The sequence below is a fragment of the Chionomys nivalis genome, chromosome 11 (assembly GCF_950005125.1).
Source record: "Chionomys nivalis chromosome 11, mChiNiv1.1, whole genome shotgun sequence".
Lineage (NCBI taxonomy): Eukaryota > Metazoa > Chordata > Mammalia > Rodentia > Cricetidae > Chionomys > Chionomys nivalis.
Window position 1 is genome coordinate 13,263,379 of NC_080096.1, and position 23,644 is coordinate 13,287,022.

Genomic DNA, 23,644 nt, shown 5'->3' on the forward strand with positions numbered 1-23,644 from the left:
AGTAGTGGGGGGTACCTGGAAAGGGGCTGTCTCCCTCTAGGGAACCTGCCTGGTACAGCACGTGGGGCGGAGTCCACACCAACCGAATCCTGGAATGAACATACGGATGTGGAGTAATGACTCCCTTAGCTCTCATGTCCCCAGCAGGCAAATGTCCTCTGAGACACCACTGCCCAACTCAAAGCTGGTGTCAGAATGAAGGCAGAGCCCTCTCCCAATCTCAAACAGGGTAGTATACTTGGAGAGCTAGAAGCCAAAAGGGCTGTGGGGGTGATGGTAACAGGGGCTTGAACAGTGTGAGATGGGCCGATGGCCTTCCTGCTGAATGACTTGGGGACTTAAGGCTTGAGACCTCGCTCGGCCTAACAACTGGCCTCAATCCCCTAGGACCTGCAGCGGAGCACCATAGCCCCAGGAAGGAGGGCCGGCTCATCTGGCGTCCTTCATTGTTCCTGCTATGGGATGCAGGTGTGGGAAGCCTGTTTTCCACTACTGTGTAGGCACAGCCAAGGCCTGGCCCTGGAACCTGGCACGGACCTGCAGGACTGTCGTGTCAGCAGCTTGTCTGGGATGGTGTAGAACCGCTGGGAAGTGCCCTTGAGCAGACACCTAGAAAAGCTGCACGATGAAATCAAGACAAATGGGCTGGGTCCAGAATCCTCGGAGGCCTTGTAATATGCATTCTCTGGTAAGTGATGACATGCTACTTAAGCCAAGAGAAGGCTTGAGTGAGGGTGGAGGCTGCACTGTAGACCCAAGCATGTGTGTCAGATGTCAAAGGCCTGGTCCCTGGCTCATGCTGGCTCTTGATTCTGTACTAAGGACAGACCAGCCAACAGCTGAGGGTGTTAAAGCAGTCTTTGAGAATGTCATCGAGAAGGGAAACTTTCCGACAGAAGTCCCTTCTGTTGACTCATGTCAGAAACACCCGTGAGAAAGAAAGTGATGCTCAGCTCTGAGAACTCTGCTCTGCCTGGCTCCTCAGCTGGGGACTCAGTTGCCCCAGTGCGGCTTCCCCAGTCTGTCTGACAGCCATGAGCTACGCTGTTTTGTTGGCTCTCCACTGGCCTGTTCCAGCTCTCAGTGGGACACTGTGAGTGCTATTTGATTTGTACTGCCTTGCTCTTTATCGGCTACTTGCTACTTCATAAGCTCACTTAAAACCAAAAGCATGGCTACCCTAGATTGTTCTTCCGACGGAACAGAACAGGTCTTCATAAGAAATAATAATTAAAAAAGAAATGATAAAAAGCGGGAGGGACCTTGTAAAGAGTGCTGGTGACTCTTTCCCTCTCTGCAGGCTTTGGTTAACCTTCTGAAGGAGCTGCATTACTATGAGGTGTGATCATCAATGTGGCTTGGCCTACAGCAAGTCCCCATCTGCACTGGCAGCCCTTGTCCCACATGAAGTTGCTCCAATTTGTTTCCTATCAAGTGACAGGATGGTGGCTGTCCCCTCCCCCCAATGCCTGAACTGAGTCTCTGGAGTCCAGCAGGGCAGACAAGCGTGTCTAAGGGGGAGACCCCAACACTCAAAGCCAAGGTCTCCATCTTCCTTGCTGAGCCCACCCAGGCATGGAGGCACAAAGAAGAGGGCTACAGAATCTAGGCAGCTAGTGAACAGGCCCTCTTCCAAGGGGAGCTATAGTGTTGTTCTTCCAGGACAGGCAGGTGATCTTCCCAGCTCTGGGTGGCTGCCATTCCTCTTTCATAGGTGAGATGCCTACAGAGGCACCCAGGTGTTAGAAGCAGGCAGGGAAGCCAGATCCAGCTGACCCAGAGCTAACTCATCCCTTAGTGTGCTTGTCTGGTCTGCCTCGGAACAGTACCCAAACCAATCACCTCTGTCCCGCTGTTAGGTCTAAGCACAGTACTTCCGCCTTGTGGCTGCAAAGGCTCTGGGGGAGTGGCATGGTGCCTTTGCTGTGGAAGGCTTCCAAATGGAACTGAGGCACCACAGGTCCACATGGTCTGGTCCAGGGAGTGAGCCTTGTGAAGCAGACATTCAGAGGCGCTGATGTCACCCAGAGTCTTTGGTTGAGTGACCCTCTAGAACAAAGGAGACGAGAACTAGCCAGCTCTCCTTCCCCACAGGGCTATGATTCAGCCTTTTGCTGAAGTCTGGGAAAGGCTCTGGGGAGTCCAGGAGGTGGGGAGCAGGTCTCAGAGGTACCACACCGGTCAAGTGAGGTCCCAGTTGGGGACTTGGGGTGCTGGGTGATGCACAAGCTCTTTCTTCACACAGCTGCTAGGGAGGGCAGGCAGAAGAGGCCTAGCAGTGGGAATAGCTATTCTCGCCATCTTGAGTCTTCCTGGGGTCTCTCCTCTCTGCAGGGCAGTCAGCAGGAGACTGTCAAATATTTTCAAGGCTTTTGAAGCAGATGCTGACCAGGGCCTGCTTTGCTGAGCCCTCTTTTGGCTAAGGACTAGAAAACCATCTCCCCCCCCAATCCCTCCCTCAAGATAGCAATTCAAATTCAGCAGTCTTCCTGGAGCATCATCACAAGGCTGAGAGCTCACTGGAGAGCACTGGGCAAGCAGCAGCCAAACCCCCTTTCCAATGTGTACCAAGTCATTCATTTATTTCAAGATGTGCACACTCAAGCTGGCTGGGACAGCTCACAGCTCCTAGGTATGTATAGGTCCTTCAACGGCTTGGGCTACAAACAACTTCATAGCCAACGCAGCACACACACGCGATAGAACAGGAAGTCTACAAACCCCAAGCCACTCCGAGAAAAATGAGGGAGGAGAGGGGGTGCTAATGCAGCATCCGTGGGGGAAGTGAATGCACATGGAGGGGCGAACGAGGGAGGAAGGCAAGCGAGCTTCATTTCCGTGATCTCATTTCCGTGGGGATTGTCAGGGAATTGAGTTCAACAGGTCCTTTAGGAAGCCCTCTGGATCGGTGACTTCTGACAGAAGACCTGGAAAGCAGAGGCAAAGTGGGAGTGTAAGTGGCACACAGTGCCCCCAGCCCCACCGCATCACAGGTACCTCCTTCACACACAGAACACACTGAGGGCAGCATGCTCCGATGTAACCACTTGCTGGGTTCCAGCAATGGCGGGGAGGTGAGCAGTGTGGCAAATGCACACAGTAATCCAGAAGGAGTTCCAGTCTCACTTCCCTGGAGCAGAGGATCTCAACCGGTGCAGGGGCTTGGAGGTGACTGGAGAGGCCACAAATCACAACTCTAAGGTTGTTTATTCTTGGTGGGCTCTCGACCCCAGACTGGCCTCAAACTCACTATGCAGCCAAGGCCCTCCTCTGAACTTCTGTGCTACCACGCCTGACATAGTCAGTATTGGGGATTGAATCCAGTGCTTCCTGCAAGCCAGGCAAGCACTCTTTTAGTTTAGCCACACTCCCGCCCCAGAGCGGTGACCGGTGTGTGTGAACATCGAGTGTCTTTCTTCGTTGCCCCACCTTATTTTCTAAGACAGGGTTTTAGAGTTTGCTGGCTGGCTAGACTGGCAGACCAGTAAGCTCAGCAGGGGATCCTACCACTGGAGCACCTCAGTGCCAGAGTCCTACCCACACCTGGTTTTTATGGGTGCTGGGGATCAGAACTCAGGTCCACATGTTTGCATGGCAGACCATAGCTGAGCCATCTCCTTGGCCTCTGTCATCATCTTAAATTGACCAAAGAGGCCAATACCAAGAAATGGTCTTGTGGGCTGGAAGGGCAGAACAGGCAGAGGCCTCTGGCTTCTGGGCTTCAATCTCACCATACCCCTGGATTCCTTAAGCAAAATGCCAGAGCACAGGGGCTCCCTTTCTTCAGTTCTCAGAAAGAGACAGTAGGGAGCCCTCCCTGCCTGCCATGGAGACTAACAGGAGCCTTCATGGTGGAAGAATCCAGTGCATCCTCTATACCAAGTCCCAGCCAGGCACCTGATCTCATCAACAGTACAGAGGAGACACGAAGCCTCAAGTTAAACACGAGCGTCCAAACAAGGCACCTCCCAGCATCTGCAATAATGGAGGCAAAGCAGCCAGGCTGCTTCTCTTGGCCCTGGAAGTTGTTTTGTTCTTGAAGTTGAACAGGGCATGTCTGGTATTCTGGCAGTTTAAAGGTCTGAAGTATGTGCAAAAGCCTGGCTTCGCAAAAAGGCTAGAGGCTTACTGCTGCCAGAGCATGCCCAGGTGCCAGGCCTGGAGGCAGCTGAGTCCTTTGCCCCTGCCCACCTCTTCTCACTAGCTCTGACAGTCTCATGTGACAAGCACAGGACCTGAGGACTCAGCTCTGAGCTGCTCTTGGTCCGGATTAACTCTGAGGAAAATGGTGAGCTGCTGCTTAGGGCTGGAAACACCATCCCAGGGCAGAACCCCCACTGGGCCATGAAGAACATTTGTTCTCAGAGTGTCCAGAGCTGGGCAAACAGAAGAGCGCATGCTGACAAGATCCCAGGGTTTTAGTGGGTCTCCTTCCCAGAGGACAGAAAGGGAAGAGGGAGTGTTAACAGAAGTGGTCACTCGGCAACAGGGCCTGGGGGACTGTCCCCTGCGTCTGTACACAGTCCCCACAGTGAACACCAGAAGGTCGAGAGGCAGGAGCTGGCCTGGTCCGGCTCCTTTGCTTTGGTCAGCAGCCCTCCCTTCTAAGACAGTACCAGGAGAGGCTGTGCCACAACAGTTAGGAACTGAGAGGGGTCATCTGTAACCCTAGGTTGTTCTTCCCAGGCCTGAGCCCGAGTCACGCCCTCAAAGTATTTCCAAGTAAGTGGCCAATTTGTACAGATGATTTGTGGATAGGAGAGAACGGATTTGAGCTCTGGGAGCTGCGGCACAAATGCTCAGATACTGCCCTCCGTGCGCATCCTCAAGGCGTTCCATGGTGACTGTCTCTATCTACTTAACATCTGCAGCTGCTGGGAGGCAAGGAAGACAAGCGCCCTTTCTCCTGTTAAGTCTGAGCTGTCACTAAAAGTCAGAACCTGAAGGAGCTTATCTCTTCTGTGCTACCCATATCCGCTTAACCTCCACAGCCTCCATGACAGCAGCGACAGAGGGAGGCTAAGCCGAGTAGCCCAGACCACTGAGCTCATATACCACAGGCAGAAGTGGAGCTGGGGAACCGAAGCGCTTTCACCTGTCTGATTTTTTTTTGAGACAGGGTCTCTCTATGTATAACTGGCTGTCCTAAAACTTCAGGCTGGCCTCGAACTTAAGAGATCGCTTGCCTCTGTCTGAGTACTGGGATGAAAGGCAAGTGCCACGACACTCAGCAAGTGGGCTGCTTGAATGAACACCTCTCCTATGACTGGAAGTGGCTACTGTAGGCCTATTTAACTGCAGGTCTACTGAGCCAGACTTGGGCTTTGCCCCAGAGAAAACTGTGCACTGACCTGCTGCATCGAGGAACTCTGAGAAGGTCTCCACTGGCATGAACTCCTCCTGGAAGGTTTTCAGGGCTTTGTCGGCAGCTTCGTAGATGGGCATGTCATTGTGGCGGATGTACTCGGCCAGAGAGCAGGACCAGCCGCCCTCCGTGTTACTGGTGGGCACCTTCTACAAGGACAATAGGCCACGGGGCCAGTTAGTAACTGAATGCAGCCAGCTCTCTGCCTCCATCTTAGCACTGTGGTGAGTCCACCCTACACGAACCAGAGCCTTCCTAGACTAAGGAAGCCCGACCTCCTGGGCCTACCGGCCTTAGTTACTCTCCACAAGACCCTCTTTGTTTACGCAATGTTCCGTATGGACCTGTAATTTCAACATGGGACTTTCCCACATCTGCATTTCCAAAACTAAGATGACTGGCATCTCTGGCTGGACCATTCCACTCATTACCACAGGGCTCACCCCATACACCAACCCTCCTAAGACATGTGGGCCCAAGCAGATAGAAAGCAGGACATTCTACTTTAAGTGAGGCTATGTCGGGCAGATTCACAAAGAGCAAAGTGTTACGCATGGGCAAGGACAAGGGTGAGAAGGCTGTCAATGTGCTCAGAGCTCACTGCTTGGAGTGTGCATGACAAAGTGGTCTCAGCTGTGAACAGCTGGATGTGCAGGTCTGAGCTGAGGGTGTGTACCTCTCCCCAAGTAGAGACCTTTAGCTATCCAAGGGCAAAGCACCCAAAGTTAGTGAGGAGCCTCGGAATGTGGCCACCAATGGGGCTTGGACTAGGATGCACACATCCCATACCTCTTGGAACTGGCTGGGCTCTGGACGTTTCCTTACCTTAAACATGTTGTAAATGAGATCAACAAGAGCCCAGAAGAGCAGGGAAGAACGGTAGGCAGAATAGTCCTTCACTGCCTTATCTGTTAGCCTGGAAAAGCAGAGCAAAGACATCTGTAAGGGCCCTGCAGAGATGGGACATTGTACTTGGGGACTGATGTACCCAGAAGCTGCTGCACATGGCCTGAACAAAAAGCAGCTGTGGGCAGGGAACCTGGATGCCCTGGCTCCCAGCGCTGCTGCAGGAGCTCATCTGACGGTCTTAGCACTTTCCTAAACTGGGCTATCAGGAACAGGTAGACACAGGTAAGCACCCAAAAGCTCTAACCTCGTAAGCAAACACAAGGATTCCCTGCTCCCTTGTACTCTGCCCCTCACAAGCTCCCAAATGTAACGATGTCTAACAGTGAAGAAGAAAAAAACAAGGTTCTAACTCAGGCTATACCTGCCACCAGGAGAAATCTACTAGACAGCCAAATGCATCAAAGACGCACTCTGCAGAAACCCAGCAAGCTGATAGGAACTTCACATTGAGCAACCGTGATATCTAGGACTGCCCAGGCAACCACCCAATACTTCCCAAATCCGAGGGTAATCTCGGAGCTGCTCAGACACCCCTTTATCTCTAACAAGTGTCACGAACACCCGAGTACCTGGCACAGGCTTGAAAGCCAGCAAGTGCTGCATGAACTCATCTGAGAGTCTTAGCACTTAGAACATGGGGGGCACCTCTGTCAAGGTTCTTGTAAGGGGTGATCCCACTGGGCTCTGAAGGATCAGAATGCTCCAGCACAAGGGGAGAGCTCATTCATGGCTGTGGAAAGTAAAGGCCAGATGAGCCCCATCGTGATTTAAGGTCATCTTCCACATCTCACAACGCTCTGGTGCATATCCTAGGACCAAAAGACAAGCAGCAGAGTGCTCAGCATCGGCTAATTTAGTTTAGGGCTTGCCTACCATGAGAGGCCCAGCCACAACTGCCTTCAGCAGCTGTTTAACTCACAAAGTCAAGCCTATTGGCTTGTGCTTCCTGTAGCCTCTGCTGTGTTTCCTCCTGCTCACCTGCTTGAGAGGTGGGGAGTGGCAGAGCTGTAAGATTGGCCTAAGGGTAAGAACAACTGCCCAGATACCACGTAAGATTCCAGCGGAAGCCTAGACAATTTCTAGGCTAAAATACCCGCTCAATCTATTTTGCTGAATGTTAGACATGCAGAGTCATTAGCTTCTCTTGAGCTCTAGTCTATACACGCCCCCTCCTCGGTGTGTGTTGTTGTTGGAAACTGAAACTTGGAGTCTCACACATGCTAGGCAAGTGCTCATCACTGAGTTATAACCCTGGCCCCTTAAACTATAGTTTTGTGTATCTGCTACTGTCTCCTACCCCAACCAAAATGTACAGGACTTCAAACAGAACCTGCTGCTAGCAATAGCACCCAACGCCACAAGAGAGACACCTTCTCCATGCACTTGGCTGAAAGGCCTTCTCCTTCAAGGGTGCCTCAATCCCGGGCAAGCCCTCAGCACCTTTTATAATCTGTCTGGCAAACAGCAGGCTTAGAAGCTGGACCACAGCCGGGCTTGGCCCTCTGTGTGTGTCCTGCTTTGGTGAACATGAGTCTTGGGTGACCCTGCCCAGCTTAATTATTTACAGCTAATTAGGAAAGGTGACTAAACTGTTACATAGAATGGCAATGCTTGAATGCAGCCCAAGCTGGATTTCCTAATTAAGCCATGACCAAATCAGCTTTTCCTCAACTGCTGGGACAGAAATGAGTTCCACTCTTGGCCGATAGAACAGCTCAGGTGGGCTCAGCCTTTACTCCGTTGCGGAAGCCTGCCTGATAAGTGGCCATCCTGTGTGCTACGAATGCAATTTCTGTTTCACTTAACAACTTCAGCATCTGAAGACCTAACTTCTGATTTCAAGCAGCTAGTTAACTATTAACACTAGGGCTCTTGGGATGTCATGGATATGATATGTTTGGAATGGGGCAGGAATCTAACTCTACTGCTTCACACTTGGCTCAAATAGGCTTCTACTGGCTGGAATCAAGATGACAGCAGCAAACTGGTCACTCTGGGGGCATGAAGTATCACAGCTAAAGAGGAAAAGCCTCAGGTAGCTAGTTCAGGTACTGCTGTACCATAGGACATGCCATCACCATGGCTGGAAGGGAGCCTCCTTCTGCTCCCTTCCTGGCCTCTAAGTGTGAAAACGATCCCACACAGGGACACCAGGTAGTCCACTAGCAGAAATAAGCTACCAGGCCACACACTGCGGTGCAGTTCCTGGAGGGTGAGGGTGGGGGGTGGGGTGGGGAGTAGGGACTATCCAGGGCCACTAAAAACCCATGTAGTGGCTGGGTCTATTCTGTGTTCTGTGACCACTGGGTATTGTCAAAGAACTTGGGATGAAGGCTCTGATTTCATTGCAGATGGCTCTTTCAGATAACCCCCAACTGACTCAAACAAACAATGCAAAGAACTCCTGCATGTGCTCCTTGATTGGTGCACACACATTGGTGCACACACGATTGTGAAGGGGGTCTAGAAAGCCTGAGGAAGGTGTGGCAGATGAGACAGGAAGGAAGGAGGACAATCTTTAGTCACTGGACAAGAAATCCCCAGTCACAGTCACACTGAAACCTCCCCTAGTTTACACCAAAGCCAGCAAGAGCCAGAAAGTCTGGCTCCCTGGCTTAGCCTTGCTGTTGGGCCTAATTGCCTCACCAGCCATATCTCTTGAAGCCTGGCTGTCTTCCTTTCTGAATTTTCTACAGATGGAAACCTAAATCCACCTTTTCAGTGGCTCAACACAAGACCCAGAGGGGCTCAAGCAACTGTCAAACACCAGTCTAGACTCTTAGGGTGCTGGCTGGAGCCAGAGTTGAGAGCCATGTCAAATGAGCACACCTTCAACAGGCACACATCATGTGACAGAGACAGCCTGGAAACACACGGGAAGACACTAAATGCTGCAGCTTCCCAAAGCAAGCACTGACCTGGTAGCTCCTCCTGGAGCCACTGCCCGGGCATGTGAGGCCACCAGCAGCCTGCGTAGGATCTCCACACGCATGGCTCTCCACTGCTCAGGGGGTATGACGTGCAGAGCCAGGATGGTGAAGTAGTGGGGCCCGTCTACCTCGAAGGCGCTCTCCACCCACTTCTCTTTGGGCTGCTCCAGGAAGCCTTGTAGGTTCTTCTCCTCTCGGGATGTTGCTCGGGTTCTGGAGGAAAAGAATTCAGATGGCAGCAAGGAAGGAGCAGGGCCAACCAAGATGGCCCTGAACAAATGGTTTGTACTTCCTCCCATTCCCTCCCCTCTAGCAGCACAAGCCTTCTACCCTTTCAGGTCCCTGATTGTCACTTCAACACAGATCCCAACATCTCCTGGCTCTTGGACAGGGCATGGCTACCAACTCTCCACTGTGGACTTGTCATAATTTTTCTGGAAGCTCAGGGAAGGAAGGTGACTCACCAACGTCACCAAACCAGTAAGCTGTGACAGAGTGGAAGAGTAGGTTCCAGGAATCCCACTATGCGGTCCCCCGGCACTCAGGCTCCCCGCTGTCCCACTATGCGGTCCCCAGGCACTCAGGCTCCCCGCTGTCCCACTATGCGGTCCCCAGGCACTCAGGCTCCCCGCTGTCCCACTATGTGGTCCCCCGGCACTCAGGCTCCCCGCTGGGCTGTTTACTTGCAGCATGTCCTCCCTCCCCGTCACCAGCAATTTCTTCTGGGTGGGCAGCTATGTGCCAATAACCACAGCACACTGACTGCCAGGCATGGTTCTCAGTTCTGCGCGTGACTTATCTCATTTAACAGGCATAAATAGCCTGTGAGACAAGAGCTGCCCGTCCAAATGTACAGGAGAGTAAGCTACAATACTAGGATCTAAGCACCATGCTAAGCAAAGACTAGACTGAGGCCCCAGGCCTGGTTCTAGAGTCTGTCATCAACTCTACCCCTTTTTCATGAAAAAGTCTTGCCAGTGGCAGGACCACACAAAGAGGCTAAGACTCTCCAGTAGTGTCCCTATAACCTACTGGTGATTATATATGAGAGGAAGATAAAACAACAAAAATCCCATGTCCAGGCTGCAGGCAGCGAGCCATAGGGATGTAGGAGGATGGAGCAAAGATACCCCGCGTCCTTTCGCTCCTACAAAATGGGCATGCCCAGAACCAACTGGAACCCCAACTAACTCTCCACCCCTGTGGGGAAGCTCAGACTTCTGGCCACGGCAGGTTCTTCTCAGGTTCAGGTTTGGCTCACTAGTATAGCACACTTGCTCTTGTGTGTAAACGTCCCACCAGAGGTCCAACGGCCTTATGACCAAGCTCATGCCACTGTCCAATGGCTAGCAAAGGAAGCAGCCTATGGCTGAGGAGGCCCTGCCTGCCCAAGGAGACAACAACAGAGCTGACACCTGAAGTCACCAGTTCCATCTGGCTGGGTCAATCCTGGGAAGTTTTTTCTTCCCTGGGTCTCTGCCTGAGCAGTCCACTCTAGCTTATGGCTGCCAAGAGGCATGTCTCTGCAAAACCCACAGTCTTTGTCAGGGCCCCAAGAACACTGGCGATTAGCACAGATGGGGCCTGCAGCGGGGTCCAGACAGTAGAATGCCTGTGCTGCTGGCAATGCCAGGTGTCTCTCTTGACAGCCTGGGCATTTGGTAGATGATGTCATGTGCCCTGCCCTGCGATTTAACAAAGAAGCCTGCAGTTTCAAGGTCAGACTTTATCTCACAAGGAAATGGGAAGAAGGGAAAACAAACTGTCCGATGGGAAAGGACAAGAGCCGACTGACTGCCTTGGTACCTACCTCAGTAGTATGGTAGTGGTGTGGGAGGACTGTGCCCAGCCTTTCCACGGCTACCAGCTCTGCAGGCAGGTCTGCACCCAGCCAAATACTCCAAGAGTGCAGGCACAGAAATACCTTAATGTGCTTCTAAGCCTGACTGCGAGTGGGAGGGCTTCTGCCCCCTCAGAGGGCCTCTTTGACGCCCCAATTCCAGCACCACAGACACAAACAGTTCTTTCTTCCCGGCCTCATTACTGTTCAGTTGCTTTCCCAATATTCAACCCCCTCCAGCCCCATCCTTGTCAGAAGCATTACTGATGGGCTAAGAAAGCTAGTGTTCCATTGGTGTGGCAGCCTCCATCCCACCGGAAGCCTATCATTATACCCGTGTGCTCTGACTAATGACATGATGTGACCCTCAAAACAGTGAATTAAAAACCCTTCCTCAGTAAAGGCTGGGGGATCTAGCTAAGCAGAGAAGGACAAGGAGTGTCAGCCAAGGTAGCATCTGGGGCCACAAGGTACTGACGTACGTGTTCAGGACGTAAAGCACGGTGTGAATGATGTATGGGATCAGGTGGATGTTGCTCTCCCGGCCGCCCCCACCAGTGTCTGCGCTGAACGATTGCTCCATGGCGAAACGCAGGAAGAGTAGTTTAATGTCATGGATGTTGAGCTGGTACGTGGGTTCCCGCTGGCCCGTACATTCTTGGAGGTAAGTGTTGTGCCTAGGGAGAAGCAGAGCCAACATGTCATGGAAGCCAGACTCCTAGAAAAACCCTGGGATGGAGTGCAGAGCTCTCTTTCTGGTCACCCTGGCCTGCTGACTGCAGAGATCAAATGGGGGCTGTCAGAACAGACCTTAGGACATTGCTGCTGCTGCTGTGACTGCATGTGATCCCTCAATGTGGGTAAGAGGCTCATTTCTTAAGGGACAGATGCCATGACACATTACGGAGAAATGTGAACTTACTCATTCTGGCGACAAGGTGATTTATCCTTAAGAAGGATCTTTTCACCCTCCAATATGTTGTGCTTTTTTTTTCTTCCTAAATCAATATCCATTTGATTCTGCCTCTTATTAACTGAATGGCCCTGGGTAAATGACTCCCCTTATGGCCCAGAGTATTCATGTGTGCAGCAGTAACACAGTACACAGCTGAGTATGCTATCTACCATCACTGTCATTACTGCCGCCAAGTCTCATGTACTAAGTACTTTATACCCCTGGGCTTTAAACTAGAACTTCACATGGCCTCACAAACATACAAGGACCCCAGAGAAGCTTTAGCTATTGCAGTCTAGTATGTGGGAACAGAGAGGCCTTAGAAGGAACCCCCACTCCATCCCACCCCACACCCAGGAGCTTTTATAATTTAAACACTAGAGTCATTGACCAGAGAAGTGAACTTTGGAGATTCTGGTCCCGAGGACTAAGTTAGAGGTTCTGGGTGTTACAGGAGAGCTAATGAAAAATCTTGCATGGAACCCAGGAAACCAAGGAGGCTGGTTTTGTTTCAGCAGGTCATTTTACTCAGCCCTACCTGCTCAGAGCAATTCTGTGGTCTGTTAGCAAGACAGACATGGACATCCACTGAAGTGCCCAGGAAACTGCCCCTTTCTGTGATGAAAACACTCAACACTCACCTTGCTAAACAAGTGGCAAAAGCTGATTCAGGGACGTGGGGGCCCCAGACTGGAAGGAGCCCATTGCACTTTGTGTTGGCATTCTGCAGGGCAGCACTCTCCCACTCTTCCCGGCCTCTAGCCAATCTGGATGGGGACAGGGAGGAGAGCAGGGACAAGTAACTGCTGGGATTACTCTGGTAATGAGACACTGGGTGCAGAGGGCTTGCTAACACTAGCCCTGGCCCTAGGGAGAGAATTAGCCATTTGTAAACTCCATAGGTAAAAGTTTGCTTCATTAATTCAGGCAAGCAGGACTGCTTCTACCAGCCTTGGCCAAGGCCAAACATCCAAAGTCAAACAGTTTCTCACAGGGTAAGTACAGTTCATGGGTCTATGGGGGCTAAGGTAGACACCCTACTGCTTGGAGAGAAGAAAAGCAGGCTTCAGCCTCAGAGCTAGTAACTCCAGCCCAGCAGCCCAAGACCTGAGCCATGGCCCACTCATTTGAAGCAATACAAGTCCAGGCTGGCTAAAGCCATTCTGCAAGAGCCAACACCTACCTGACGGCAGCTAGGTGACAATCGTAGTGCACAATGTTGAAGTGGGACACAGTACTGTAGCCCTGCTGTTTCCGGGGCTTGTTCTCCATCTCTTCCAACGCTACCCGCTTGGTGAAGGTATAAATGCCTAAGACCTTTGTGGGCTGCAAGGACAACACAGAATTGGGGGGAGGGGGGTGTGAGGAGAAATTCCCAGCCAACCAATGCAAGGAAGTGACAAGATGTGAAGAACTGAGCATCTCCTTTCAGATGGGCAAGTGGTCACTCTGGTGCAAGCATCATTTGCTGCCATAAGAGGCTCAAATTCTCAGGGAGTCATGAAATCCCCATTGTGGATTTAACAGAAACCTAGCAGACCCCAGTATCCTACTCTTGAACTTCCAGTACTGTGAACTAAATAAACTTCTCTCTCTCCTCCCTCTCTCCTCTCTCTCTTTCTCTCCTCTCCCCTTCTCTTTCTCTCTCAGTAGTTCTAGGAATGGAAGTTAGGGCCTTGTGTATGGCAGGCAAGCACCCTACCACTGAACTACACTCCCAGCACCAAACCTCTGTTCTTATAAAAATAATTGGGGGGGGGGGCAGGGGCGGGGCACAGAGATCCCAGCCTATGCCATCTCTGCCAGTGCTTCATCTATCTAGAAGGGAATACACAGAGTTTCTATGGCCACAACTTTACATCAACTGGGACACTGGCTCTTCCACAGTCTAGGAGCAAAGCAGGGCTAAAGAGGAAGAGGTCTCTCTCGGTACTGTCAGAAAGCAAACAGGCTGCCTCTCCACTGCTCCTTCCAGGTATCACCTCACTTGGACACATAGAAAGTAGGGCTCTAATCGCTCATAGTTGTCCTGAACAGAAGCAACACAGTAAGACCTGAAGTCCCCAGGCCTGGGATTAAAAGAACCTCAGCTGGAATTCTGGCTTTGCCACATGCCCTACCCATCAGCTGGGGCCTTTAACAGGGTTTAAAGACAAGTGCCCTGGCACTGATAGAGGATGCCAAAAGGTGGTCTCTTCAGGTGCCAAGGATGCTCATGCTTAGATCAGTTTGCCTTCCTGCCTACAAGGCTAGCTAACAGCTGGCACTGGTGTCAGTCCCCCAAAGCACAAGCTTATCCTAGTACAAAATGGCTTGCAGGAAACTAGCATGTCTAGACATAGAGCCAGGCTGTGCTACTAACAGCCAGAGCATGTGCAGCCATGCACTGCCCAGCAGCCTTACCTGGAACTTGTATCCCTCCCTGCAGATGCAGCATGTGAGGCCTGGCTCCTCTATCAGCTCTTCCATCTGCTTCAGGAGTGCAGTCTTGGTCACCACTTGGCCCTTTTCATTTGTCTAGAAGGGAACACATGCGGCATGTCACAAGAGGATTCCCACATGCCTCTCACCCTGGCTTGAGATAACCACACACAGACATAAAGGAATGAAGTGTGGAGAGAGGAGCCCTTCTACTGTTCTGAGAGGGGTGGAACTGGGGCCTTGACAGTCTCAGCAAGTGGCAAGCGCTCTACCTCTAAGCTACACATCTGCTGTCTCCACTGACTTTTATTGAGGGAAAGCCCTGGGATTCGTTCAGGAGCCATCAAAGCAGAGGACACCAAGCAGTGGGAAGCTGGCACGTTGCCAAGTTGCCATTTGCTACCACAAAGCCCCTTTGGTCTGTGCCAGACCCACCACAACTCGGCTGCCAAGGGCCGCTGTGTTCTGATCATTTACTGTCCCCAGCAAGGATCAAACTGCTGACACACGAGTTTGCTTGTTAAGACAAGGCTCTTCCAGGGCCACCATTTCCTCCAAAGTAGGACAACAGAGCCCTCTGTATCAGTCCTTGTTCAAAGTCCTGTCCAAAGTTAGTAGCTATGTGCCATGGCCAATGTGCTTCATTTTCTTTATCTGGAAACGGGTGTAATGATGACAACCCACAGGACCACTTGAGGGTTTAAATATATATGAGGTTCTGGTAGTGCCTGGAATGCAGCCAATCCTGAATATACAGTAATTAGTATCTTTACTTTTACTGTTTGCATAAACCTGCCAGGTCAGTTTTCTTCGAGTCTCCAAATGTAGTGTGGCAGTAGCCACATCTGGAAGAACCCAGCACAGCTACCTCTGCCTCTCCTCTGTGCAGCCCTCCCACCATCGTGCCCAGCTCTCCTGGGAAGCACATTCGTCTGCCTGTGGGGTTCCTTGTCCACTTAGAGAGGGAGCTTTACCGTCATGCCCAGAGTGCCGAGAGCCTTCTGCCTCATGGCCATGGCCATGCGCTTCTTCTCTGCTCGGGTCTCCCTGCGGGCAGCATCAATCTTCTTGTTCACATCAGGGTGCTCTCGCAGGGCCTCCAGCAGGTTCTCAGCCAGGGTCCCAATGCCCTCATCACTGGATACCTGCTCCAGTTTATGCAGGTTTGTGATGGAGTCCGTTCCAATCAGAACCTGCAAAGAGAACCAGTGAGATGTATGTATCTAGTTATAGATGCAGCCTTCCACCAAGGCTCAGAGCCTTTGACCATCACCTGGTGTGCATGATCTGTCCAGTAACTGAGGGAGCCTGTTATCCCAGTCAATACTTCATGATCAGTCCAAGTGCACAAGTTTGTGTCACTGGCTTCACAGAAGTCAGAGCCTGAGATTCTCTACTGCAAAAGATGCAACTGGGAGGTTTGGCTGCCAGGGACCTCTAGCTAGCTACTCCACTCATTAGGTCCGGCATTCTCACACACAAAACAGGGACAGTGTCAAGGCGGCTGTAAGGAGGGAAGGTGAGGCAGCACGTGAAGCACTGTGGACTATGCCTGGAAAGGGGAAAGTCAAAGAGAGCTGCTCCTGCTAAATCCAGTGGAGCACCTGGCAGGGCCTGTGCAGGAGCACCCTGGGGCAGAAGCCTGAAGTCGCAGGAACTCCCATAGTTCTGCAAATGGGTGCCTGTAGCCATCAAGCTGGCGGTAGTCCTCCCAGTCTACAAGATACTAGAGGAAAAACTCCAGCACGCGGGAGTGAAAACGACAAAAAGTTAAACGTCTATCAACCCGGGGCGTGGTAAAGCTGGCTTCAGGGCCCCATGGCACCATGAGACAGGAGCTGAGGCAGGTGCAGGGGGAAAGGCCTCCAGGTGAGCTCAGTGGGTAGTCTCACCGGGGCATCACAAGTTAGTCAGTGGTGGGGTTCACTCTGTGTGATGAAAAACGGAAAACAATAGTGCCAACTTGAGAGGCAAAAGCCTGAGTTGTCTGCCTCAGATCATTCAGTAACTCGTAAACCTGCCCTTCCTACAAGAATACCGCAAACTCACACCTCAGCAAAACTGCATGTTATCTCATGCCTCGTGCTCCTAAATGCTGAGTGAGCCCATGTTTAAGACCTAGCAAACTTTTCCACAGGCACCCACACCCCAAACTCAACACCCTAAGTGTTTACTGTGAGCGTGCATGTGCGTACACAGCAGACGTGTGCAAAGTAGGAGTAGGGAAACCACAAGGCCTTGTCCGCACAAAACTCACAGACAAACAGGAAGGGTGGCTCATCTGTGCAGGGCTTGTTCACCATCCCTCTTCTCTCACCCTCAACCTTGTCCATCTCCTCTGATGGAACAATCATTCTCTTCATCACTGAACCAAAGGACTGGGCAGAGTTCTAAAGTTGCCAAGCCCTTTCTCTTTCCAAATCCTAGTTAAACAACTCCCAGGTCTCTGCTGAGTCCATTCACTAAGTTGCTCGAGCTACCACTGGACCAAGACAAAAGCCCACCATACGCTCATCATCTTTCTAACTTCTTGCAGCAAACATGGCACTGCCTTGGAGGGGGCTCCATATTCCTAAGCCGAGTATGGTGGTGCACACCTGTAGTCAGAGCATTTAGGAGCTAAGGCAGGAAATGGCTGGGCATTTGAGGCTAGCCTGAACTTCACAGGGAAGGCTCAGCCAGCTAGCATTGCACAGTAGTAAGATGCATGAAAAGCCAGCACATTTTGCCTTTGGTCAAATCACAGCTGTTCCTTGGCACACTACACAAAATACAGCTGTTCCAAAGAAGTGGAAACAATGTGTGCAAAATCTGACCATAAAGGCCTATCATCTGTGGCTATCTGCTGGACTGAGACAAAGGCTAGCAATGACAGAGATTTGAGTAAGACCTTCATTGTATATGACTGAGTTACTACACCTCTGAGGTGAGTTATCAGAACAGGCTGCCAAACAAGAATGCACCCTATATTCAATGCAGAACATTATGAAAGCAAAATAATTAACTCTATGGATTCTCAAAACTCATCATTAAACCTTATATCATCTTCCTAGAAAATGGGTGAGACACAAGAGCCATTTCATGCAAAAGACCTGTACAGATGAAGCACAGGTAGGCAGTGTAGCATCATTAGCCATCGGGGAAATGCAAGTCAAAATCACAGCCACACAGCACTGCACTCAGCAGCACGGCCAGGGTAAAAATAGCCAGCAAGTGCAGCAAAGACAAGAGAACTGGGCCACTTATGCACTGCTGCCAGAAATGTAAAACGGGCCTGCTACTTCAGGAGAGACTGGCAGCTTCTTTTTTATAACTGCCGTGTGTGATATGTCAATGTGAGCGTAGACACGTGTGTAGGGGGCAGAGGAAAACTGTCCAAGCCAGTTCTCTTCCTCCACTCTTGTATGGATTCTGGAATGTAACTCAGAAGATCAGGCTGGCATGGCAAGTGTTTTTACTACTTATTGAACCACACTGCTGGCCTGGCAGGTTCCTATAAACTAAACGTGTAGATACTAACCAGCCAACAACTACCTACCAGCTACTACCCCAGTAGCTACACACTTTTGGGCATTTCCCCCAGAAAATAAAAACATTCAAACAAAACCTGTCCCTCAATTTCACAGCAGCTTGGTAAGGAGTACTCCAAATGGGAAATGACTAGTTGTCCTTTAACAGGAGGATGGGGACAGACTGGGATGTATCCCTATGCGAGGACACTACTTATGAATAGAAAGGACACAAAACATGTGCAATGGCCCATAAAAAGCTTCAAAAAATTCCGACAAATGGAAAAAAACAATCCCAAGGTTACATGGTCCATGGGTCCACCTTCATGGAAATGGACCCCATTACAGAAATGGAGAGCTTAGCAAGGGTCTGTGGGAGGGGCACAGAGGAATGTGGACACTATGCAAGGGCAGAAGAGGGACTCAGTACTAAGTTCACTGTTGGTTTTAATATATACTCAAGTTAAGCAAGATGCTTCTCCAATGAATCTATAGCCCGAGAATCTATTGCTATCTAAAATGGGGTGGAAAGAAAACTTGGAGCCCACATCATCCTCATGGGACAACACATGGGACAACAGGGCTGAGAGGTCAGGAGTGGGCCACAAAGCTGTCAGCTGCCTGAGGCATAGCAGAAAACAGTGGTGATAGCGTTTTAAACATCCAGTGACTGAACGGTGAGCCATCTGTAGTGTCAGCCAGAACACTTGATTCAACTGCAGCATGCTGAGCCCTCACACTGTCGGACTCACAGCACACAGAGAACTAGAGCAGCTGAGGGTGCTGCCCTAGAAGCCTCAGGCCACAGGGTAAGCCACACCATGAGTGACTTGCTGGTTGTACACAGATGGTTTATGACTTTCTCTTGTTATCTGTCCACTCACCTGAGTGGCAGGGTGCTGCATGGCCAATCCCCGAAGAAGCCTCAAAATAAAAGGCAGAGCAGGGCGAGACAAAAACTTTTTCCAGATGTCAGCATCCAAACTGCAAAACAGACAAGAGCACATGAGCAGCCAGGAAGCAACGCCGAAAATCTGCTGCCGAGTCTAGCTTGTTCAAACAGGATCTCTCAAGAATGTAATGAGGGATCAGTAAGGGTAAATCCAGCTGAGAAGTCAGATAAAGATGAGCACTTGAACAGAAGCAGAAAAAGACCCAGGACTCTACAGTGGCTGAGTGGCACTGGACAGGTCCCTGAAGGGGGAGGGACACAGGGCACACAGGAAGCACCACACTCAGATGTTGAGAAAAACGGTCATGTATGAGAAGGGGGCACAGAGCCCCAGAAAGGGCGCCTTACTTCTTGGCACTGGGGATATGTTTTTTCATGTAGTCTAGAGCATTCTGGGTGATTCCCTTCTGCAGGATGAGATCCTTCAGCTGGTGCCCGTTGCTGTTGTTCTTGATACCAGCAGCAATTTTGCAGAAACAATCCAGGAAGACTTTGTCATCCCCACTGTGGTCTTCATCGTACCTAGAGAGCATAAAAGGTCCCAGCATGAAGGCAGAGCTCACATCACCCTCTTAGGTAAAAACTACGTGAACCACCTAGGGGATCTAGTCTAAACTCCTACAGGGAAAGGAGACCTCAGACCAGGACCCTGCCACTCTCCCTTCACCTACCCAGTGCCCAAGCCTGCATTGTTCTTTTGCATCTACAGGCTTTTGCAAGTGTAGCTCCCCCTACCTAGTCAGGTCTTTCCCCCATCATACCCTTTCAGTAGTGTTTTAATATAATGTGATTTGGTGACTGCCACCCCACTAGACAAAGTCCCTTAAATTCCAAATCACACACACACAAAACACTCAACAAAAATCCAGGTTACTCGCTCAGTCTCACAAAGCTAGCTTGGAATCTCTGTGGGCACCCCCCACCCCCAGGCTTGTTGTATCAACTCCAGGCTCATACTTATCAAAGCTGCAGTAAGGCTTGAACCGCTCCACCAGGATCTGCATCTTCTCTACCTCTCCAAAGGACAGGTATGGGATGATACGCAGCAGACCCTGGAGCACACTAGGGTTGGAGCGAACAAAGGTGCTGTTGATCTGGTCCAAGAGCATCACCAGTTGATCCTTGTCACCTGTGAGGAGGAGGTTGCCCTGCAACAAAAGAGGATGGAAGTCAGGATGGTGGCTGTAGCCAAGAACTGACCCCAAAGTCAGCCATTCTCACCAGACAGAACTGTTCTGTTCTTTATTTAGTACTTGCTAGAACAATAAGCTTCCTGGATTTCCACTGCTGAATTTCCAAGCTGCTGAGATGGCCACACTACACCAATGCAACACCCTGCTGCTCCCCAGGAGAATGGAGACTGCTAGACACTCCTGGGGTCACAGGCCCCCTAATCACCAACCCCAGAAGGCAGGAAGTCCAGGTGCAGACGGGAGAGACCGCAGTGTAGGGCTGTACCAGTCACAACCCCTCCCAACTCTAAAGTGAAGGGCTGAACTACATACTGCCTATTCGTCTAGGTCATGCCTGGGTTCCATGAATGAGCACCTTCATACTGAAAGAACATCCTTGGCAGCTTTGTTCCCCCTGAATGCAAAGGTCTCAGACTCAGTACAATGACATCACCCTGATTAGAGCCCTGGTCACTCTTAACATGAGTTCAGCCATTTTGAGTTGAGTTCAGCCACCTTCAAACAAGCCCATTGTTGGTTCCCAGTGTCTATGGGCAGAGGGACCAGGCCCCCACTCACCTTGTCCTCACTCAGGGGCTCTGCATTGGACTCATCTAGAATGATCTCCATGATGCTCAGCACCTGCTCAGCCACAGCAGCTCCTCCGCTGTCCTTGCTCTCTTGTTCAGCTACCAGAGCCTGAAGGAGGAGAACCAGTGACTCTCAGGACACAACCACAGCCACTCCCTGTTGGTGACCTCCACTGCCTTTCACGGTCTTAAAGCCCAGTGTGTGTGTGTGTGTGTGTGTGTGTGTGTGTGCATGTGTGTGCACGCGTGAAAGTGTACATGTGTGCAATTCATATCTGAAAGGGAGACAGTGGAAATGGGATGTTCTGGGCCTCATTCTTGGGTGCCCTGAGGAAAGAGAGGCACTACGTCCTTGCAGTGTTGGGTCTGTTCTACAGACTTCTGCTTCTGGTCTCAACTCTGCACTTAGCAAAGGGACAGGAAGCTCTGAGATGCCACGAGAGCAGCATGAGTGTGAGTCACCAGGAGAAGAGAACTGAAGAATCAGGCTGAGAGCCGAGATCTCTCACTCAGGACTGCCAAAGCCAGTCTTCATCATCTGTGGCCCGCACTCTTACCAAGTTTAAAGTCCCCAGCATGACATTCAGAGTGTTCACTTCCAGCTTAACCAGCTGTTGTCGGTTGACTTTCACCTTTACGCAGTAACTAAACAGCTTCAGCAGCACCTGTGAAGAGAGGCCAGCTCAGAGCCACGAGAGCACCCACGTCCGTAAAATGTGCAAGCACGAGTGTCCAAAGTGTCTAAGGAGACATCTCAAACAGCAGATACTCCTCCTGCAGTGCAAGGTGACCCTTAAATGGTGGGGTCAGGTAGCTGGGCTCCCATACAAGGTTGGCAGCAGTGCCAGCATTCTCCAGATTTCTCTCTACTACCCTTACATGATAGCAGTGACAGGGGTTCCTCACACATTAGTTGGTGTCCCACCATTCTGGGGAAAATCAAGCACCCAAGACTCTGAACTAGTAGCAGACCGAACACCCCAACACACGTAGCCTATGGAGGCCAAGAGCCAGGTAGGGCCACTTAAATGACACAAGAGTTATTGAACACCCTGGAAGGTAAAGATATTAGTGAAATCTCTGTGGTTCCACTAGAATCCTCTGACTAGTGAGACAGAGGACCCTCCAGGAGAAATCAAAATCTATTTAAGACGCAATCATAAAACAACAACGAGGGGAAAGTTATTGGTTCCTCTGATACCTAAAGAGATATTGGAGACGACTGCCACCACCCTGGTTTTTAGGTGGAGTAGGCCAGGAGAAAAGCAGTGGGAGACTTAGATGTCAAAAGTCTGGGTAACGCCAGGTCCTTCACTGGCTTGCACTGGTCTCTGCTGCACCACACTGCCCTCTAGTGACAAGTGGCTCAATGATCACAGCTTTGTGTAGAGAGAGCCCCCACCAGACTACCCACAACTCACTGTTAGAAGGTGGCGTCCCTGCTTAAAATCTTTGATTCCTGCTAGCCTGTTAAGCATGCATTCTAGACCCCCACACTGGGCCATCACACTGGCCATCTTGTACACTTCTTCCTCATCTTCTTCTTCATCTGGGAGGAAAGGGAAACGAAGAGGAGGAGAGAAATTGAAAATCAAAGTAAAAGGATCAAAACACACAACCCTTCCCTGGGCTGAGAACACGGCTCTTTCCCGGTCTGCAATAAAAGTCATTACTGTGACCTATATGCTCTCATTCCCATAGGAGCCCTGCTCCAAGTGTAAGATAATGAATGTTTTCTGCTATGACAACAAAGTACAGGCAAATACTTTTTCAACTATTTCAATGGAACAGAGAGCTAAGGCAGGAAGAAATCTGATCTCAAGTCTAACTGCAGCTTGAATGGTTTTATCCCAATCAGGTATCCAAATCAGGCCACAGATGCCTGTCTTTCTTCCCTACAATTATGGTGCAGAGCACAGGCTACCATTCTTTGGGACATGGCTGCTCTGGCCCAAAGTTCAATATGCAGCACTGTCTATGTAGAGCGCCGTACCTGTGGTGGAGTCCAGGGACTCAATGAACTCCTCAGTGGCATCACCCAGTAGCCCCCGCATTCGATAAACAATCCTCATGGGTTCTCCCTAAGCAGAGAAATTTGGAGAGGTAGACTTAAAAAAAAAAAGTCACCCTTGAACTTGCTCAATGCCATGGTGATATAAGCCTCCATTTCTCTAACAGTGGAGATGTAAAGCCGCCTAAGTTTCACTTTGTTCAGTGTCTGCTGTAGGCCTGGCACTGTGAAGCACTGCAGAGATGCAATTCTAGCTGATGTCATTAAAACGCTAGGTAAGCACTCTGACAACTAGTCCCCAAATGCTTTGCTCCGTGCTGAGTCCTGTGCTGATCAGACCTGTTAGACAAGGTTGGACAGCATGCTTGCCTAGGCTAGAAGTCGAGGCCCAATTCTAAGCCTGTGCCCATCAGGACAAACAAGTGTATCTGGACCAAAGTGTGTGGTTCAAGTTTCAGGCACAGAGAGCAGGCACATCAGTCTTTCTTATGGGCAGACCATGGTCTTCATTTACCTCACACAATACGGAAGGTTCATCCCAATTACCAAACTGACACCCACAGCCTAGGATTGTCAAGAAGGAGCTGCTGGGAGAGTCTGTCTGTGCCAGCACCATCCTGGGGTCCAGCCTCAGTTCAGAGGTGAGAAGCAAAGGTCACTCAAGATTCCTTGAAGTCTACCTGACCCACATTAGCTAAATGCCTCCCAAGCTGACAAGATGATGGATTTGCTTCACACACAGAAAGGAAGTAGAGTTACAGTGGCCACACGTGGGTCATGATTAATATCAATTCCATCAAATCAGTTCTTAAGGCAGAAAAGGCAGCCCACCCCAGCTCCTGGAGAGAAAGCAAGCACATACCTCATTAGTGGTACACCAGACCTTCTTGTAAACCTCCGCCACAGGCAGGTCCAGGCTGATGATCTTATTGTTCACTAGGAGCTGAAAAGTGGAGGAGGGGATTACTAACGTGGCTGCATATGACTCCA

General features: G+C 50.7%; 1 protein-coding gene across 8 annotated transcripts in view; it reads right to left on the bottom strand.

Moving 5' to 3' along the window:
• Nucleotides 1–238: 238 nt before the first annotated feature.
• Nucleotides 239–23,644, bottom strand: part of Ubr4 (ubiquitin protein ligase E3 component n-recognin 4) — a 118,495-nt gene continuing 95,089 nt past the window's right edge. For all 8 annotated transcript variants that reach the window (XM_057784324.1, XM_057784323.1, XM_057784320.1 and 5 more), the window contains 17 exons: nucleotides 23,517–23,597; nucleotides 22,637–22,724; nucleotides 22,065–22,192; nucleotides 21,201–21,308; nucleotides 20,633–20,752; nucleotides 19,839–20,029; nucleotides 19,230–19,403; nucleotides 18,814–18,913; nucleotides 15,395–15,613; nucleotides 14,403–14,516; nucleotides 13,183–13,325; nucleotides 12,641–12,766; nucleotides 11,527–11,721; nucleotides 9,193–9,417; nucleotides 6,191–6,281; nucleotides 5,352–5,514; nucleotides 239–2,927 (listed from right to left, as the gene is read on the bottom strand). In XM_057784324.1, the coding sequence (XP_057640307.1) occupies nucleotides 2,863–2,927; nucleotides 5,352–5,514; nucleotides 6,191–6,281; nucleotides 9,193–9,417; nucleotides 11,527–11,721; nucleotides 12,641–12,766; nucleotides 13,183–13,325; nucleotides 14,403–14,516; nucleotides 15,395–15,613; nucleotides 18,814–18,913; nucleotides 19,230–19,403; nucleotides 19,839–20,029; nucleotides 20,633–20,752; nucleotides 21,201–21,308; nucleotides 22,065–22,192; nucleotides 22,637–22,724; nucleotides 23,517–23,597 (2,331 nt within the window). In that variant the 3' untranslated portion in view covers nucleotides 239–2,862. The remainder of the gene's footprint in view (nucleotides 2,928–5,351; nucleotides 5,515–6,190; nucleotides 6,282–9,192; nucleotides 9,418–11,526; nucleotides 11,722–12,640; nucleotides 12,767–13,182; nucleotides 13,326–14,402; nucleotides 14,517–15,394; nucleotides 15,614–18,813; nucleotides 18,914–19,229; nucleotides 19,404–19,838; nucleotides 20,030–20,632; nucleotides 20,753–21,200; nucleotides 21,309–22,064; nucleotides 22,193–22,636; nucleotides 22,725–23,516; nucleotides 23,598–23,644) is intronic.